The 18,684-nt window shown below is 59.1% G+C and overlaps 3 protein-coding genes across 7 annotated transcripts in view; 1 reads left to right on the top strand and 2 right to left on the bottom strand.

Moving 5' to 3' along the window:
• The window catches only part of PITPNM2 (phosphatidylinositol transfer protein membrane associated 2), a 103,270-nt gene extending 97,735 nt beyond the window's left edge, over positions 1 to 5,535 (top strand). For all 3 annotated transcript variants that reach the window (XM_044921298.1, XM_021698484.2, XM_021698482.2), the window contains 8 exons: positions 212 to 360; positions 701 to 817; positions 1,116 to 1,232; positions 1,349 to 1,497; positions 1,599 to 1,748; positions 2,136 to 2,319; positions 2,403 to 2,531; positions 2,613 to 5,535. In XM_044921298.1, the coding sequence (XP_044777233.1) occupies positions 212 to 360; positions 701 to 817; positions 1,116 to 1,232; positions 1,349 to 1,497; positions 1,599 to 1,748; positions 2,136 to 2,319; positions 2,403 to 2,531; positions 2,613 to 2,936 (1,319 nt within the window). In that variant the 3' untranslated portion in view covers positions 2,937 to 5,535. The remainder of the gene's footprint in view (positions 1 to 211; positions 361 to 700; positions 818 to 1,115; positions 1,233 to 1,348; positions 1,498 to 1,598; positions 1,749 to 2,135; positions 2,320 to 2,402; positions 2,532 to 2,612) is intronic.
• Positions 5,536 to 6,179: 644 nt separating this feature from the next.
• On the bottom strand, positions 6,180 to 8,571 carry ARL6IP4 (ADP ribosylation factor like GTPase 6 interacting protein 4). Of its 3 annotated transcripts, none has more exons than XM_044921071.1 (6): positions 8,418 to 8,571; positions 7,900 to 8,073; positions 7,158 to 7,448; positions 6,957 to 7,074; positions 6,536 to 6,605; positions 6,180 to 6,456 (listed from the first exon to the last, which is right to left on the bottom strand). In XM_044921071.1, exons 2-6 carry the CDS (start codon positions 8,060 to 8,062, stop codon positions 6,400 to 6,402), a joined length of 699 nt encoding a protein of 232 aa, XP_044777006.1. In that variant the 5' UTR covers positions 8,063 to 8,073; positions 8,418 to 8,571; the 3' UTR covers positions 6,180 to 6,399. The 3 variants fall into 3 exon arrangements, with proteins under 3 accessions (XP_044777006.1, XP_044777007.1, XP_021554285.1); XM_044921072.1 differs by having other exon boundaries at positions 8,522 to 8,546; XM_021698610.2 differs by having other exon boundaries at positions 7,900 to 8,080; positions 8,418 to 8,545.
• Positions 8,572 to 9,178: 607 nt separating this feature from the next.
• Positions 9,179 to 14,527, bottom strand: OGFOD2 (2-oxoglutarate and iron dependent oxygenase domain containing 2). Its single transcript, XM_021698536.2, has 7 exons — positions 13,801 to 14,527; positions 13,390 to 13,446; positions 12,548 to 12,661; positions 12,360 to 12,459; positions 10,767 to 10,894; positions 10,279 to 10,536; positions 9,179 to 10,204 (listed from the first exon to the last, which is right to left on the bottom strand). Exons 1-7 carry the CDS (start codon positions 13,930 to 13,932, stop codon positions 9,941 to 9,943), a joined length of 1,053 nt encoding a protein of 350 aa, XP_021554211.1. The 5' UTR covers positions 13,933 to 14,527; the 3' UTR covers positions 9,179 to 9,940.
• Positions 14,528 to 18,684: the final 4,157 nt, after the last annotated feature.

Here is an 18,684-nt window from a genome sequence, read left to right as displayed (position 1 = left end):
CTCATCCCCAGGCCTTCGGGCTGCTCGCACGCTATCCCAGAGTCCTGTGCCTTCCCCACTCCCTTCGGTCACCCGGCCAGGGAGGAGGAGGCTCGCTTTGGCTGCAGCCCTGGTTCCCCCGTCAGAGGAGGGTCTGGTCTTTGGGCTGAGCCAAGCCTGAGGGGCCTGGCATCCCCCGAGGGCAGCCCGGTCAAGGCCCTCCCCCTGGCAGTTGCAGCAAGGTGGTGGGGCCAGAAGCGGATCGACTACGCCTTGTACTGCCCCGACGCTCTGACGGCCTTCCCCACCGTGGCCCTGCCCCACCTCTTCCACGCCAGCTACTGGGAGTCAACGGATGTGGTCTCCTTCCTGCTGAGACAGGTACCCGGGGGCCCACCGCCAGGAACCCCCGGGCCTCACATGTGGACCAAGTAATAGCACCACTGACATGGCCCCAGTTCATAGACAAGGGCAGTGGGGGCTCCCCTGAGACCACAGAGCAAGCAGGATGGAGGAACGCTTGCCGACGTTGGGATGGGGTGAATGTATGCACACGTTCATGAGACATGTGACTTGGGGGACCAGAGAATGGACTGTAGTGGGTTGAAGAGTGTCCCCCAACCCTTCACGGTCTCCCATTTCTGGCTCCGAGGGCCACTGGCCTCCCCCTCCTAGAAGAGGCAGTCTTGAGATGGCCCCGTGGCCTGCTGCTTCCCCTCAGGTCATGAGGCATGACAATTCGAGCATCTTGGAGCTGGACGGCAAGGAGGTTTCGGTGTTCACCCCCTCAAAGCCAAGAGAGAAGTGGCAGCGCAAGAGGACTCATGTGAAGCTTCGGGTGAGGGGGCCCCCCACATCCGCTGTCCTGCTGAATCCTCACAAGACACCCTATTACAGACGAGGAGACCGAGTCACAGAGTCACACGCTGTCTTACTTAGTCCTCGGTCTGTGAGGTTGGAGCTGTTACCCGTTAATAGGCAGGGAGGTGCACGAAGGCCACGTAGGTCAAGTGGCTGAGACGGACTTGAATCTGGGCCATCTGGTGTTAAGCCCCGTGCTCACCCACCAGGCCCAGGAGATCCTAGCCATCCTTCCCTCCCCTACCCTGACCCAGCCTCGCTCCTCCTGTCCCCAGAACGTGACCGCCAACCACCGGATCAACGATGCCGTCGCCAACGAGGATGGCCCGCAAGTTCTGACGGGCCGGTTCATGTATGGGCCCCTGGACATGGTCACTCTGACTGGGGAGAAGGTGAGGACCTGGGGAGGCTGCAGGAGCTCCTGCCTGGCCTCCCGCTGGCTGGGGAGTGGAGGCTGGGGAGGCCAGCAGCCCCGGCCTCTTCCTGACCAGCTCGCCTGGCCCCCCAGGTGGACGTGCACATCATGATGCAGCCGCCCTCGGGCGAGTGGCTGTACCTGGACACGCTGGTGACCAACAGCAGCGGGCGGGTCTCCTACACCATCCCCGAGACCCACCGCCTGGGTGTGGGCGTCTACCCCATCAAGATGGTGGTCAGGTGAGCCCGCCGCTGGGGAGTGAGCAGGCCAGGCCGGCCACCTCTGGGACAGGAAGGAGGAGGTCTGGCGGGTTCTGATGAGCTCCCCCACCCCGCCGCAGGGGAGACCACACGTTTGCGGACAGCTACATCACCGTGCTGCCCAAGGGCACAGAGTTTGTGGTCTTCAGTATCGACGGCTCCTTTGCTGCCAGTGTGTCCATCATGGGCAGCGACCCCAAAGTGCGGGCCGGGGCCGTGGACGTGGTGCGGTGAGTGACGCCAAAGGGCACTTCGGGCTCGGGGGCGGGAAGCTCCTGGAGGCCAAGCTGGGGAGGGCTTTGGGACACCTGGCAGAGGCTCACGGAGTCAGCACCGCCACCGTCTAGCTGTGTGACCTCTTGATGTGGATGCCTCAGTTCCTCAACCTAAGCAGTGGGGCTCCTGACGAGACCAGTTACACCTGCTGCCGAGGACATCCATGGGGACTGGGCGACCTGGTGGACTGTCCTCGCCGCGGCTACTGTTTCTGCTGAGCCCGATCAGAGACGCGCTCTCCAGCGGCCCAAGGAGAGGCTGGCGGGGCAAGGAGACGGGGTGGCCCAGGAGGGAGGCCGGGGCGACCGTGGGACACCCAGGCCTCCCCGCATCGCCCCCAGGCACTGGCAGGACCTGGGCTACCTCATCATCTATGTGACGGGCCGGCCTGACATGCAGAAGCAGCGGGTGGTGGCATGGCTGGCCCAGCACAACTTCCCCCACGGCGTGGTGTCCTTCTGTGACGGCCTGGTGCATGACCCGCTGCGGCACAAGGCCAACTTCCTGAAGCTGCTCATCTCCGAGGTGGGTCCCAGGCGGAAGGGCTCGGCGGGGGCGGGGCGGGGGCGGGAGGGCTGTGCCCGTGCCCACGCCAGTCTCACCCGCAGCTGCACCTGCGCGTGCACGCGGCCTACGGCTCCACCAAGGACGTGGCGGTCTACAGCTCCATCAGCCTGTCCCCCATGCAGATCTACATCGTGGGCCGGCCCACCAAGAAGCTGCAGCAGCAGTGCCAGGTGAGCGGGCGAGCCGTGCTGGGCGGCGCGGGCAGGCGGCCCCGAGAGCCCGGCCCGTGACAGCCCCCCCCTCCCCTGCAGTTCATCACGGACGGCTACGCGGCTCACCTGGCCCAGCTCAAGTACAACCACCGGGCGCGGCCGGCCCGCAATGCAGCTACCCGCATGGCGCTGCGGAAAGGCAGCTTCGGCCTGCCGGGCCAGGGCGACTTCCTGCGCTCCCGGAACCACCTGCTCCGCACCATCTCGGCCCAGCCCAGCGGGCCCGGCCACCGGCACGATCGGACGCAGAGCCAGGCGGACGGCGAGCAGCGGGGACAGCGCAGCATGAGCGTAGCCGCGGGCTGCTGGGGCCGCACCATGACCGGCCGGCCTGAGCCTGGGGCAGCCGCGGGCCCCAAGTAGGACACCGTGAGCGAGGCGCTGTGGTCTCCATGGTGCTAGGCCAGGGCGGCCAGCCCCGCCAGGAGGCCTGGCCTGGGCACACAATGTCGGCTGGAGACAAGCTTGTCCCAGGGCCTGGCGGAGGATGTAGGCCGTGCCACACAGCCCTCCCGGCCCTGCCTCGTGTCCTAGGGTCTGAGGGGTTCCAGCTTGCAGGAAGACCTGTCCCAGGATGACAGAGGAACCAGGACTCCCCATGCGGACTGGCCCGGAAGGCTCTCCTAGACATTTGCCCTGCATTGACCTCCCAGCGTCCCGACGACAGGCCTGGGCCCGGGCGCAGCCCGCCACTTCCCATCCACTAGCTCACCCTGACCCCCAGGTCCCCTCCCACTTGGTAGCAGCTCCAACGGGGGACAGCCTGCTTCTTGTTAACTCGAGTTACTCAACTGTTCAACCTCACTGGTTTTGCACTGACTTTTGAGAGTGGAGATCCATTACCATCTCCTGTGGCGACGGACATGCATGAAAAGCCAACATTCGCTGATCTGGGACCTCTTGCCACACGGAAGGCTCCAGGGCGGCAAATCCTTGTACAAGCAGGAGAGAGAGGCCGTATCTTAATTTCTGCAGCTCCGCCTGGCCCGCCAGCGCTGTGGCAGCCCCGGACCCCTGCCTACCTGTCCACTTGCCCCACCTGGAACCCAGTCCAGCGGCGAGGCTGGTGAGGCCCAGAGCCGGCTCCCGAGAAGCCACGCCTCGGGCTCCTGGGCCTGGCCGGGCCGGCCTCCTCTTCCACTCCTCGCCTGCCGTCAGTCAAGGCCACGTGCCTCGGCTCTCCCGTTTCTACACCTTTCTACTTCTCCAATCTGATTTCTATGAGGTTTTTTTAAATGAGCAATCCTTGGCTGCTTCCTTTTCTTAACTCTTTCAGTACCAAGCGCAGCCCCTCCACATGAAAACACCCAGCACTGTGACGGAGTCCAGCCTGGTTCTGGGTCCCGGGGCCCTGCTGCCCCCACCCATGCAGTGGGGCGTGGGGTCCCCGCCTCACCTGACCCCCGTTAATTCCACTGAATTTCTACTCTGGGGTGAGTGGGGCACACACTTAGGTTTTTTTAATGCCAATTCCGTTTTGATGCCGAATCTAAGAAGCCACAACTTGCTTCATTAGCTTAAGGGCAGGCAGCCATGACACCATTCCCCTCCTGGTAAGGACCGCGCTGTCCTGCACGAGAGCATCAGCCCTCCCTCCCCAGAAATGACCACGATCTCAGCTGTGGCGCTCGGCTCCGGGCGGCCCTTCTGCTGCTTCTCCACCTTCTACGTAAGGCGGGGGAGGCTGCCTGGCCAGGCTCCGACTCAGAAGCTGCTGCCAACCTGGATACGGCCTCAGGGCCTCATGGGCTGGGACGGGGAGGCACACCGATTGATGTTAACACTCTCCCGTGTGTAGATATGTACAGCCAAAGGGTCATGTAAATGTTCCACGAAAGTGGGTCTATACAGAGTGAGAGCTATTTATTTTGTGCAGAGAAAAATTTCTGGAGGGAGAGGACCTTCAGGGTTTGTTCATATTTAAGATGTAGCTTTTTGGTTTTGTTTCAGGCGTTATGTATAAAGCAACGATTATTTTATGGACCAAGTTTTAATGTAAGTGTTGCAATGGAAGTGCAATACCTGACCCCCCTCTGCTCCCCGCGGGGGAAACTGCTTGGCCTGACAATCACAGCCCGGCGGGGGGCCCCTGTGGCCAGTGCCTCCTCCTCTGTCGGTCCCACCTCACCCCATCTTGCCTACCGCCTCGGTGACCAGCCATCCGGAGAAGCACCTGGAAGAGTCTCGGGCCCGCCTGCAATAAAGGCTGGGCGGCCTGCTGGCCCGGGGAGGCCGTGTGGGCAGTGGGTCCGGCCGCTCCCAGCGGGCAGCTCTCCCAAGCTCCCCACTCCCCGCCCGCCTGCCCAGCTGCCAGCCATGCCAAGGACAACAGCAATAGTCCCCTGGGCCTCTCCCAGCGGCCCTTAGCCATAGATGGTGAGATGGGCAGCCCACCCTCCCCGTTGACGTCTCTCTTCTATATCCAGGTCTGCTTCCTGCCTCCCTAAAGATTCCTTTTGGCACATTCTCTTCTTAAAGAAGCACCAGTTTTTCAGAAACTAAGAGGGAGGGCAGAGTCCTTTAAAAATACCAAAAATGTTTACAGTGTTGGGTGCTGAGCTGCAGGGCTCAGGCCCGACCAGTCGTAACCAAAGGGTGAGGCAGGCCTTGCTGACTGCCACCCCCACCCCAGGCCTGTTAGAGTAGAAGCCTTAGTCCCACTCCCAACCCCGACCCCAGGACTGAGCCTCAGCCCACCACCCCAGATCCAACCACCTGCCTTCTCTTTGATTTCTAAAGAGGGATTCAGCAGAGACCCCACCCCCAACTTTCCCAGCTCGGTCTGAGCTGCCCGCCCACCCGCCCGTTGCAGTCTTCGAGCCTCGGCCCCTCCTGTCTCTCTGTCTGGGCCATGTGTGAGCAGTGTCCTGACTCGCCCCATCCGCCCTTGCTACCCCTGCACCTTCGGGCCTGAGTGTGCTCTGTATACAGTGTCATTGTCTGTTACACCAATTAAAGAAGCAGGAAGGCTTCCCTCTGGGTCTCTTTACTGCACCAGCAACCACAGAACACCGGCTGGGGATGGGGGCCTAGGACCGGGGCCCCGCCTGTCCTGGAGCTAAAGCTGTGGCGGCGAGAGGGCGTGCTTCCCAGTAAACAACGCCCACTACACTCGCCGTAATAGCGATACAATTACACAAGCCTTACCCTGCCCTGGGCCTCCTTCCAGCCCCTTCCTAGACACGAACCCCGTTCGTCCTCACAGCAACCCAGTGAGGTGGATGCTGAAAGCCTCTCTGCTTTACAGAGCACGTAGCTAGGAATCTGGGCCAGGACTCCCACTCTGGCCGCCTGGCCCCAGCACCAGCACTCTGAACAGATGTCATCTGCAGGAAAGAGCACAGGAAGCAGTCTGCCCCCAAGTCTGAGGGGATCGGGCTTGAGAGCCAAGTCTGGGTTTGGGATGCAGCTGGGGATGAGGGTCAGGGTCTGGTCTAGGCAGGCTGATCTGGGGGGATGAGCAGGGTAAAGGTGGCTGGTGTGGCCTGTGCTCATGACCACCAGGGCACACCCCACCTTTCCCCAAAAACTCCTGGAGCCCTTGTTTTAACTCTGGAAGTTGGACAGCAACCTTCCCCCCCCCATCAGCACAAAATAACAACAAAGTTTCCAACCATGGAACATTTAATATTTGGAAAGTTATGCTCTTTCAGGAGATGGGAGAGCTGATTAGGCCAGTGACCCTGTCCTGCACCCCCTGCATGTGAAAGGAGACTGGGCCAGAGGCCAGTGCACAGGAGGAAAGGCAAACACCCACTGGGCTTCCTGCTGCCCACCCCGAAGCCAGCCTCCAGGCCAAGCCACCAACACTTAGCCAGCAGGGCCCTCAGGGTAGCAGCCCAGCTCGCATCTGGAAGGCCAGGCCATCCCCTCGGGTGGCTTGCTAGAGAAGAAAGCGCACAGAAGGGGACACATCAGAAACAGAGCTGGGCGTGGACCCCGGGGAAAGGGGTGACACCAACCTTGTTGATCTCTCTGTGTCGTTCCTTAGTCACGATTTCCTCTAAGACCTCGCCATCTCCCTTAATGAGCCTGGGGGAGGAGGGGAGAGGAGGCTGAGCCTCTGATGCCAGAACAACAGAACCAGAGATGCCAGGCCTCAGGCCCCCACTCCCGTGAGCAGGCGGAATCTAGGCGCTCCCCCCACCCACTCCTGCCCTTGGGACAGTGATAAAGGCAGCTGGGTAGGCTCTGCCATCAGAGCTCTTTGAAGACACTCCTCAAGGCCCTTCCAACCCCTGCAACTGCTTGCTCTGGGCGATAAGGAAGAACAGCCTAAGAAGTCCCATAAATGAGTAACTACTTTTCTCTGGTCTCTGGCTTTTTAGCCCTCCTCCTGAGCATGCAGAGCATGTGGGGCTGAGCTTTGCCAAGACTCCCCACCTGGTGCGTCCTGTCTCTGGGTCCACCACCTTGCGGATGATGCTCTGCCGAGCATCCCACTCCTCCTTGGTCATGGGCTTCATGGCCTGGATGCGGGACTTCTGTTCATCCGTCAGGACTGCAAGGGGAGGTGGCAGGGAGTTGGCGGCTGGGTCTCAGGGAGGGGACCCTTCCCCTCCTGCACCCCAGGCAGCAGAGTACCTGGGCCGCCATCTTCATCCTCAGCCGATCTGTGCCACTGGTCCAGTGAGGGTCCCGGCAGAGCCTCACCCTGCTGCAGCTTTGCCTTCTCCTTGCCTTTCTTCTTCAGCTTCTTCTTCCTTTTCCTCTTCTTCTTCTTCTTCCTCTTCTTGTCCCTGTGCTTCCCCCGCTTCTTCCGGCTGTCACTGGAGGAAGAGGAGGAGGACGAGGAGGAAGAAGAGCTAGAAGAACTGGAAGAAGAGGAGGAGGAGCTGCTTCGTGGTCTCCTCCGGGCCTTGGGCTTGCTTCTCTCTGTGATGCAGGGAGAAGGTGAGGCTGGCCAGGAGGGTAAGAAGTAGACCTTTATCCCCTTGCTCTGGCCTGTGGCAGGCTTAGAGGGACTACAGAGGGGTGAGGCCCTCCGGGCAGGGCCTTCCGGAGCAGGGATCAGTTCTCTCCGGAGAGGCACTTTCTGGGCTTCACCCAGTCAACTGTCTGACCAGGAGCAGGGCAGCCAGCCCCCAGATCTCAGCTCCAGCTGCACAAAAAGCATCATTACGTGCTCCCTTCAGTCCACACACAATGCGCTGGCCCAGCCTCTGGAATCTGAGTGTCTTTCAATCTAGACCTCCAGGTCCCGCGCTCTGCACTCCTCTACTGCTCCCCGCGATCTCTCCACAGCCACCCCGGGAGGCCCACTCAGCTGCCTGCAGCTTCCTCCGTAAAGTTCCCACACCCCTTTCCCATTCCCTCCGGTCCTCACCCTCCGCCCCACAGGTGGTGTTGCTGGCCTTGTGGTCTTGGGATCTAGAAGCCAAGCAGCTTCTCGGAGCGTCCTTACTGCTCTTCTTCCTTCTCTTTTCCGACCCTCGGCCCCGGGACCGGCTTCGGCTCTTGGAGCGCTTGCGAGAGCTGACGTGAGCCATAGCGCCGCGGGCTGGAGACTGGGAGACACGCTCAAACTGGGGCTCACACAGCCGGCCCCCAGACTGGGCTCCGAGGGCGGCTCTTCTCGGGGCCTGGCTCTCGGGGGCCCAGTGCCCATCACCACCCGGGACAGGGACTGAGGGGGTCCGCGGCCACCTCACGATCCTCCCCCACCCCCGGGGACCCCAGGCCCCGCGCCGACTCCCGGAGCCTCGGCCCCTTTAAGGGCCCGCCCCCGCCCGGCCGCTCCACGCCTGCGCACGGCCCCTCCACGCCTGGACGCTCCGGCGCCCGTAGGAGCCGCCGCGGGCCTCCGCTGCCAGGTGCGTCCCGAAATCCTTCCCGCGCTCCTACCCTCCACCCTCGCGCCCTCCGCGGCCTCGCCGCCCTAGGGAAGGTCCCCGCAGCTGCTCCGTCCCCTCCTAACCGCCCATCTGGCGGGACCGTCGGACCCGCACCACGCCTTCGCGTGAGGAAGCGGCGGCGAGGTGACTTCCGGCCGGGGCAGTGCTCCGAGAGGCCGTCCGGCTGGGAAGCGAGGCGCTGCCGCCTTTAGTCCTGAAGCCCCGGGTTCCGTTTCCAGGGCCGCCCCAGAAACGGAGCCTGGCTCTCCGACCTCCCGAAGAGGGAAGCTGGAGATCCAGGCTTCCGCCCCAGGCGGTTGCGAGGCCGTGCGTGCTCCCCGGCTTCTGCCGCAGCCCTGCCCTCGTCTCCGACCGCTCCTCCGAGCTCCAGCCTCCCTGAGTTGCCTGCCGACCTGTCCACCCCAGCCCGCTGTGAGACCCGTGGTCCTTGCAGCGTCCCCACTTAGCGACAGAGCCAGGGCGGGAGCCCTGTGAGGGAGTGCCCCAAAGGCCTGTGTCCGGAGTGGGCAACTGAGGTTCTGCTGCTGATTCCTCCAGTGTGGAGCGAGGCCTGGTGTTCCAGATCCTCCCACCCTCCCAGGGAAGCCAGAACTCAAGATTTCAATACGGAAACCCTTGGTTTGCAGATGTACAACCCAAGCCGGGCACAGCCGCACTCCACCCATTCTGGGAGCTGCCCAGTTGCGAGTTTTTCAATAATAATGACAGCAAACACAGAGGGCTGCTGTAAAGCACTTTATGAACGTTAACTCATTTGACTCTCACAACAGCTTTAGGAGATAGGTTCTTTCCAGAAGAGGAAACCGAGGCACAAAGAGGTCCCGTGGCTGCCCCACAGTCACACCACTGGAAGCCGCAGAATCAGAATTTGAACCCAGGCAGTCTGGCTCCAGAGTCCCTGCTCTTAAACCCCGCTGTGCTAAGCCCTCATCACCAACTAGAAGTTGCTATTGGTGGCTCACCCCAATCCCCTTTATAGACAGATGCTCTCCATCCCTGCTGTGGTGTGTGTTCCTGACTCACCTGTACTCTTCTCTGGAAGGTTCCCTCGGTCACTGGGAGCCAACTGCCCTGGAGATGGTTATCTGGGAAGTTACTGCCACCTCCCCACTCACCCGCCCAGCACAGCCCGGACACACCCTATAGCCTCTCTGACGCAGGGGGCAGACTGCTAGATTCATGCTCCAGAGAGTTCTGCGGGATTGGGCTGAGGCTGGATGCCCTTTGAAATCACATCTTGGCCCAGCTCCTTCCCGCCCTGTCCTTCCCTCACGCCCTTCTCCTGAAGGTTTTCCTTCAACAAACCACCTGCCCAGGAATCCCCATCTCAGGCTCTGGCTCTAACAAACCTGACCCAAGCCAGCCTGTCTGGGAAAAGAATGACGCAGAAGCTGGTGTGTCCTTTTGAACCAAGAAGTACCTGAGGGCTGCAGGGAGTTTATTCCTGTCCCACCCAACCCAAGGAGGCAGAGCCCTGGGCTGCCATGCTACGCCCACACGGCCCGGCCTGGCTCAAGTCAGAGCGCACACATCCACCGTGGGGGGCTCCTCGCGGGTGAAGCCGTCGCCGAAGCCCTCGTCGTCCACCAGGTCAGGTTTGCGGCAGCACATGGGGCACAAACGGTTACGCACCGCAGAGGCCCGGAGCCAGACGACAAGGTTCCAGCGCTCGCCCGTGCCCAGGGGCCGAGCCCCGTGCAGCTGGCCGCCCCGGTGCAGGATGCCCTGGCCCACCACGTGCTCCACCTCCAGGGGCCTGGCCAGGGCTGAAGGCGCCTGCAGAAAGCGGGGCTCAGGCCTGGGCACTCCCGACTGCCCCAGGCCCTGCGCCGTGGGTCACACACACTCACCTGGAAGAGGCCCCCGAAGTACAGGGCGCCCCCCGTGAAGGCCTTGCCAAGGGCCACGTTGAGGGTGAGCTCAGCGTTATCATAGTGGCAGCCGAGCTCGCGGTCCTGGCCTGGCGCGTATTTGACCACGAAGGCCCGGTGGCTGTCGAGCCAGCCCCCACCACAGTCCGGGTACAGCAGCGCGGTCAGTGGCTGCAGGAAGCGCTCCCGCAGCGGCGTCACCAGCTGCTCATCCAGGCCTAGCTCGTGCAGCAGCACCTGGGAGGGGGACCCCGGGGGGTCAGCAGGGAAACTGACGGCGCCTCACCCTGGCTCCCTGCGGGACTCTCTTACCAAGGACACTGTTACTTGCAGATACCAGCTTCGTAATAATCCTACCATGACCTCGTTTTACAAATGGGGAGACCAAGCCCCCAACAGGCCCCAACAGCTCTTCTCCAGCACCGCAGATACGTCCCCCCAGCCCCCGACGTCCCTGCCTCACCCACCCCGTAATTGTTCATGGTGTTGGGTCTTCCCTTGGGCATGTCTGACTGCTCGAAGTGCTCCAGCTCCTGCAGCAGGGCCTGGCAGAACGGTGCCGTGAGCACTGGCAGCCGATAGATACGCTTCGCCCCTGCAAAGGGAGGGACAGTGTGGGCCTGTGTCCTCGTGGGCTCTGTGAGCCTGAGCATGCCGTGTCACTTCCCTCGGCCTCAGTTTCCTCACCTGTACGATGGGGACAACGTGGGTACTCACCTCTCAGGGCTGTTGTGACCACTAATGACATACTGTGTGGGCAGCAGGAAGGCCTATTCCTGGGCCCCCTCATTTGTCCCTGGAGCCTCTCATCCTGCTTCCACAGGCGCCCACACGTCTAGCCTCTAGACTGCGATGTGAGTTTTGATGAGGCCCAGAGATGGGAAGGGATTAGCCCAATGACACCCAGCAGGCCAGTGATGGAGCCAAGTGGGGATCACAGAGCCAGCCTCAGGCTTTCTCTGCACGGCCCCCCATGAGCCAGCAACATTTGCACCCCAACTGAAGTGCCCCTTGGAGCCTCTGTTCCTCACACAGGAAGGTTGAGAAGGGCTGCTCCTTCTTGCTGGGCCCTGTTAGGTAGAAGCCAGGCTCAGATCAGAAATGCACACATTTCTTGGCAGATGCACCAACGCCCTGGGGTGCGGGGTTCGTGTGGTCCCCACCCTTTCCACCGACACACAGCCCAGCCCCACCCAGACAACCTTCACACAATCTCCACTGATGGGGAGTGGGTGGCAATGAGGAGGAGTCCCTCCAGGCTAGGAGGGACAGTCTCATTCACATTCCATCCTGTGCCTCACAAGAGAGCACAAGCTTCATAAAGGGAGGAACACTGTACACCTGTGTCCCCACGGGACCCCCGCCCAGACCGAGGAATAACAGTAACGGTAAGATAAGGAAACCTTTCCTGAGCGCTGTGTGCCCAGCCCATTAGGCACATTACCTCACTTCATCACACTTCAGGAGATGGGTATTACTAGTTCTCTTCTTTCACAGATGGTGACACTGAGGCAGAGGGATTAAGGAACTTGGAAGGACTGGCACTTCCTGCTGGGTGTAGCCAGCGGGAGATCCCAGCAGGAGATCCAAAGGCAGGAGAGATGGGGCATTTCTGGGCTTGGCTTTGTGCCTCTGCTCAGGGCCACAGCAGTTACCTGGCAGCCCCTCTCCCACAACTCCAGTCATGGCAGGTTCAAGAAACTTCACTCTTGCCCACTTCTCCAGGTCAAGGGATAGGAACTGTCTCTCCCCAGCCTGCTGTTAGTCCTGAGCTGGGGGATTTGGGGTGGGTCCTTCACCATCATGCACACCTGTCTTAGTTGTCCCTTTGTTAAGTTCTTCAGTCCCCCCCATTTGGGTATGCCAGCTGGTTCACACCTGATACATGCATTGAGTGAGTATGTGTTGGGCAAGTGAGTAAGTGAATGCAGATGCCCTGCTCCTGGCAGGTCAGTCCCACCAGCCCTTCTAGCTGGATCTTGGAGGCAGACATGGTGGAGGGACCCCAGTCTCCCACCCCCTAGTCCTAGTCCTACTAGGTGATGGGGCCAAGACCTCACCAGACACCGTCTCCAGCCGCTGGAGAAGGCCTTCAAGGTCTGCACCCGGTGATGTGCTGTACTCAGCTGCAGCCAAAAACTCGGGGGCCAGAGCCTCATCCTGGGGGCAGAACACACTAGCTGTGAGGCAGACAGGCCCCAAGCCTGGATGCCTCCAGCTTCTTCCAGTAACCTGCCCTGCCAGGTACCTGCAGCGTGTTGTAGACATCAGGCCGCGCTGGGTGGTAGGAGCTTGAGATGAGGGCTTTCCTGGCAGCCGACTCCTGCCCCAGCCGCTGCCGTCGCTCCACCTCCTGCTCAAGCTGGGTGGCACAGGGCCTAGTTACCAAGATGGGGCCTCATATCCGCCCCCCCCCTCACCCAAGGTCACTGTACAGAGGAGGAAACAGGCTCAGGAAGGGAGCAGGGCCTGGGTTGAGAGCCAAGTCTCCCTACACACCTGATTCTATCAGGGTAAATGCAGGTGCCAAGCTATTAGCTGAAGGCAACTCCATCCCACTCTGGGTTGCACCATTCAGAGTCTGGCTGGGATGGGAACCCCTGGACATGCCCAACTAGCTGGGCCGCTGAGGGAGGGGAATGGAATCCCAGCCAAGTCTTGTGTTCCAGAGGCTGCAGACGGCTCGCCTAGGAAGCTTCCCCTTACTCACCCCCAGGTGGGGAAGGAGACAGAAGATGCCAGCAGCCCTGGCACCAGCCAAAGGGCAGTGGGTGAAGACATGAAGAGGCCGGAGCCCAGCTGCCCTGGGTGGGATCTCAACTCCACCTGCTGTGAAGCCTTAGGCAAGTGTCTTAAGAGGGTGTAAGGCAGACAACTTGGCATTTTCCACTTTCTCTTTTTCTGGTGCCAGGCCCCAGGTGCTGCAGTGAGGGGGCACAGGAAGAGGGCAAGGGGAGGTCTAAGGAGCCGTTCAGGGAGCTGGGACTGGCAGGCCTACGGCTGGGAAGCCCCCTCAAACTGCTGGCACCAATCTAAAGAGGAAGGGCTAGGCTGGGTGTGGAGGGGGCAGTGGAGGGTGGGGAGTGTTACCTCTCCTAACAGCTGCTGGAAGTCCTTGGGGCTGACACACCCTCGGCTGCGCAGGATCTGAGAGCAGAAAATCCAGTGAGCAAGTCACTTAACGTCTCTGGGCCTCAGTTTCCCCTCGTTGAGATGGAGATGAGAGCCCCGACCTGACGGGGTCATTGTGAGGATGAAATTCGGTAAGTACGCTAAGCAGAGAGCATCCCCGCGCCGGGCCCTGCCCGAAGCACTTTACATGGACGTTTACTCACTCATTCCTTACGACCGCCTCACTAAGGAGATACTACTATCCCCACTTAAGGTGAAAAAACCGAGGCACCCAGAAATCATGTCCTCCTTGCTGTCAGATCGGAGCACCCGGGCAAAGCGAACGGCCTGCACGCCCATTTCTCCGCAGAGCCAGTGTTGGCCACTCACCGGGCCGTAGTCCCGGCGCAGCTGCTGCTCGCCCCGGAAGCGCACGTGGAGCCCGTAGCGCGCCACGTACAAGTTCTCGGAGCAGAAGCAGGCGCAGCGGCAGAAGCGCCGCGGGGCCCCAGCCGTCGCCATGGTGAAGGGGCGCGCGCCGCCCCGCCGGCTTCCGCAGGAGCACTTCCGGCGCGCCCCCCGCCGAGCCGGGGCCCGGTGTGGAACCAGCGGCAAGGGTCCGTCCCAAGTTCCCGAGTGCAGAAGAGAACGAAGACTCCGCCCCAGACAACGGTCCGCGGTGGCCAGAGATGCTCCCGGGCCGGGGGTGGGGCGGACGGCCTCGGCTGAGAGCGTGTAGTCTTCTCGGCCGCCTCACAGTTTCCCCACCCACGAGGCGGGGACTAATCGCCCCTTTACAGATAGGCAAACTGAGCCACACCCTCACAGGCCGGGGACAAGTTGGACTTGGAACCCCCAAGGCCTTTTGCTAAAATGCCACCTCCCTTTTCTGCTCGGAGCTTCTTGAAGAGGCAGCCAACGGCAGGAGGACAGAGGAGCTCTGGGGTCCGATCTCTCTCTCCAACTAGCAACTAGCCGGTTCTGTGCGTCTGAGCTTGGGCTTAGCCTTCTTCCCGGGTCCCTGTCCGGCACTCTTCGAGCCTCCGCCGCGGGCTCGGGATTCGCTGCTGAGTGCCCCGGGGCAGTGTCCACACGAAAACGCTCCGTCCGGCGTGACTTCCGGTGGCTGGGCCGAAGGATTCGGGTGTGGGCGGGGAACGGGGTGTGGTCTGTTGACGGCCACACCCCGCACGGCGCGGTCCATGTTCTGCACAGCCGCAGTGTGAGCTGAGTAGGTTTCTTTCAGAGCGTGCTCCGGTACGTCGGGGAGACCCCTCGTAGCTCCTAGGTCCCTTGCCGCGGGGCCCCCCGCCTTGGTCCGCCATGCACCCCGCAGGTCCAGGTCTGCAAAGCCCCGGGAGGAAGCTTGGACCTCGTGCTGAGATGGGGAAAACTAAGGCTGGGAGTAGGGGGTGAAGTCCTGTTCCCTGCCCCCAGAATTCCGTCCCTGGCTCAGCGTGGTGCGAGGATGGGGGTGGGGAGGAAGGCTGGGGCCTCAAGACTCCAGCTCTTAGCCCGGATACACAGTGACAACGAATGGTAACTCCTGTTGGCCGACTTTCACCTTCTGTCCCTTCATCCATACAGCAAAGCTTTGAGCGAGGTAGTATGTCACTCATGTTACAGATGGAGAAACAGGCTCAGAGAGGGGCGGCGACCTGCCTGCCCCAGGGTTCACCGCAACAGGGGTTCTCTGAGGGGTTGGATTATGAGGGATTTCGGATTTTCTCTTTGTGGTTGTTAGCATTTATTTTCTTGATGCTTTCCTCCCTCCCCTCCCCCGTGTATGCACGGGTTTACACGCGTTCACATTTGCAGTGAAACACGTACACACTCAAACACACCCTTCTGTGCTCACACACATGCACACCCCATCACAAGTATGCTCATACCATTGACACACTCACACCCACTCATACACACTTCACATACAGACACAGCCACACATTCATCCTCACACACCTATCACCCACACTCACACATCCAACACAGTCCCTGGTTCCTCCCAGTTCTGTGGGAAATTAGGCCACAAGGCCTGCCTGTGGCTCCTACCGAAGCCCCAGGGCCCCAGAAGGAGGTGGGAGACCCTCACATCCTGTGCGACCATGCCAGGCAGCCCTCTCCAGCTTTCTCCACCAGCATGTCTGAGGGTCCAAGGCTCCTGCCAGCACCTTGAGGGGCTGGGAAAAGGCTTCTGCTCTCAGGAAAAAACCTACACCAACAGCCTGATTGGTTTTCACACTGGCTGGCCAGGGGCAGCAAGACCATCCTGAGTGTGGGAGGTTTGCATGTGAGCATGTGGAAGTGTGTTTTGAGTGACAGATAAGCTCCCTGCCCTTCTGAAGCTCAGTCAAGGTGGGGAAACAGGAGTAAGCAAGGAAATAAATACAAGATCAAGTTATTTTCATTCAGTCGTAAGTGCTGGGAAGACAAGCCAGGTGATGGGATGGTGAGTGCCTTGGAGGTGGTCGCTTTAGACCGAATGACCGGAGAAACCCTCCCAAAGTGACATTTCAGCCGAGCTCCAATGGCTGCAGCAAGATCTGGCAGGAAAGAGTTCTAGGCAGGGGAATTAAAAGTGCAGAGCCCCTGCAGTGGGATGAGCCTGCCATGCTTGAAGAGCAGCAAGGCATACAAGAGGGCAAATCCTAGGGGATGAGGACAGAGTGGTCCTCGGGCCAAATCACTGGGCTTAGGAGACCACTGTTGACATTTTGGATTTTACTCTACATGTGAAGGGAAGCTGCCAAATCCTCACAACAAACCGTATGAGGTAGGAGTTGTCCCCGTTTTACAGAGGTGGAAAACGAAGGTCAGAGAGGTTGAATGGCCCACCCAAGGCCACACAGCTCTCAGGTAGTGGAGTCTGGAATGGAACAGGCGTCTGTTTTCTGTCTCCTTCGGTGCCCTTTCCCCTCTTCAGGCAATAAATCTAGGTTACTGGGCCACGGATCCTGGGACCCAGCCCAAGCCTCCTGAAGGTACCAGGCTTCCCCAAGGGGGAGAATGACCCTCAGGGCCGCTTCCCCCTCAAGGACCCAGCTCCCCAGCCGAGAGCTGTGTGGTCTGAGAAAGTGTCGAAACTTTCATGGGTGTCTTGATTGCCCAGCGATAGTGAAGGGCCCTGCTCTCCAGGAAGGATCCATTTCCCCAGTTCTGTGTGCATTACCCCTGTCTTCCTCCCCCAGAGGCCCAAGGCAGGCCTGGCACATGCATCCTCCCCCAGTGCACACGGTTAGATTTCTCCCTTTGCAGCAGTTTGCAAGATGAGCATGTTCTGCTTATCAGTTTAGACTGGCTCTCCCAGTGTCCCCCTTCTCCTTGGAAGCAGTGTCTCCACCCCTACCCCGCCCCAGCCTGGGCTCAGTCACCAAAGGGAACAAGAGCAAGAATATTAATAGTACTGGATCGATGTGCTCTCAACCAGCACTGATGTGTTTTTGTTGTCTGTGTGAGGTATTATATATTTTTTAAGATTTTTTTTTAAGTAATCTCTACACCCAGTGTGGGGCTCGAACTCATAACCTCGGGATTCAAGAGTCGCACGCTCTGCCAAATGAGCCAGCTAGGGGGTGCTCCTGTTTGAGACACTATTAAACCTGTTTTACAGATGAGGCTCAGTGAAGTACAGGGGCCTGTCTAGGGCCATAAACCTAGTAATTGACAGGACCAGAATTACAGTACCCATCCTTCTATCTGATTCCAGAGTGTACTTGTGGGGGTGTGTATGTACGCGTATGTACGTGTATATATGCATGTTTGCACTTACGTATAATTCTATGTATCTATACACATTCTTTTGAATTCATACAGAGCACACTACAAAAAAGGGCACATCTCAGGGGTACAGCTGGTGAATTTTTATAAACTAGACACGCCCATGTAACCAGCATCCGGATCCCAAAACAGAACATTCCAGCCCCCACCGTGTCCCTGCTCAGCCACTACCCACCTCCCAAGGCTAATCACTACCCTGACTCCTAAGAGCCAAGATTAGTCTGGCCTGCTGTTGAATTTGGTACAAATAAAATCATATACCATGTATTATTTTGTATACTGCTTCTTTGACTCAGCATTCTGTGGGTGAGATTCATGGCTATTGCCTGGCGTAGCGGCCACTCGTGCTTCTTCGTGGCTGCCTGGTATTCCACTGGGGGCCCACTCCACCCACTGAGCCATTCTGCAGCTGAAGGACGCTTGTATTGTTTCCAGTTTGGAGACGTCACGAATGAAGCTGCTAGGAACACCTGTAATTTATCTATTGCAGTAAAATATACATAATGTAGAACTTACCATTTTAACCTTTTTTATAGAAGTCTTTACTTTTTTTAAGATTTTATTTATTTGATAGAGAGAGAGAGAGCGTGCACACAAGCAGGGGGAGCGGCAGGGAGAGGGAGAAGCAGGCTCCCCGCCGAGCAAGGAGCCCGATGCGGGGCTCGATCCCAGGACCCTGGGATCATGACCTGAGCCGAAGGCAGACGCTTAACTGACTGAGCCACCCAGGTGCCCCTGGACTTTACTGTTTAGAGCAGTTTTAGGTTCACAGCAAAACTGAGTGGCAAGTACAGATTGACCATATGCCCCACTCCCCCTGCACTATCAACATCCCTCACCAGAGTGGTACATTTGTTACACATTATTACCCAAAGTCCATAGTTTACACTAGGGTTCACTATTGGAGTTGTCTATTCTGTGGTTTTTGACAATGTAGAATGACACATATCTACCATTGTGGTCTCCGACAGAATAGTTTCACTGCCCTCAAAGTCCTCTTCGCTCTGCCTGTTCATCCCTCCCTCCTCCCCGACCCCTGGCAACCACTGATCCTTTTACCGCCTTCATGGTTCTGTCTTTTCCGGATGTCATATAATTGGTATCAGCATATAGTCTTTTCAGATTGTCTTCTTTCCCTTAGTAATAGGCATTTATGTTTCCTTCATGTCTTCTAGTGGCTTGATAACTGAATAATACTATATTGTCTGGATGGACCACAGTTGATCCATCCCCCTACTGAAGGACATCTTGCTTGCTTCCAAGTTTCAGCAATTATGAATAAAGCTGCTATAAACATCCACTTGCAGGCTTTTATGTGGACATCAGTTTTCAGCTCATTTGGGGAAATACCTAGGGGCATGATTGCTGAATCATACAGTAATAGTATGTTTAGTTTTATAAGAAACCACCAAACCCGTCAAAAGTAACTACTATTTGCATTCCTACCAGCAGTGAATGAGAGTTCCTGTTGCTCACATCTTCACCAGCATTTGGTGT

This window comes from Neomonachus schauinslandi, chromosome 14 (assembly GCF_002201575.2).
Source record: "Neomonachus schauinslandi chromosome 14, ASM220157v2, whole genome shotgun sequence".
NCBI lineage: Eukaryota > Metazoa > Chordata > Mammalia > Carnivora > Phocidae > Neomonachus > Neomonachus schauinslandi.
The sequence above is the reverse complement of the archived record's forward strand: the minus strand, read 5'-3'. Positions and strand labels throughout refer to the sequence as shown.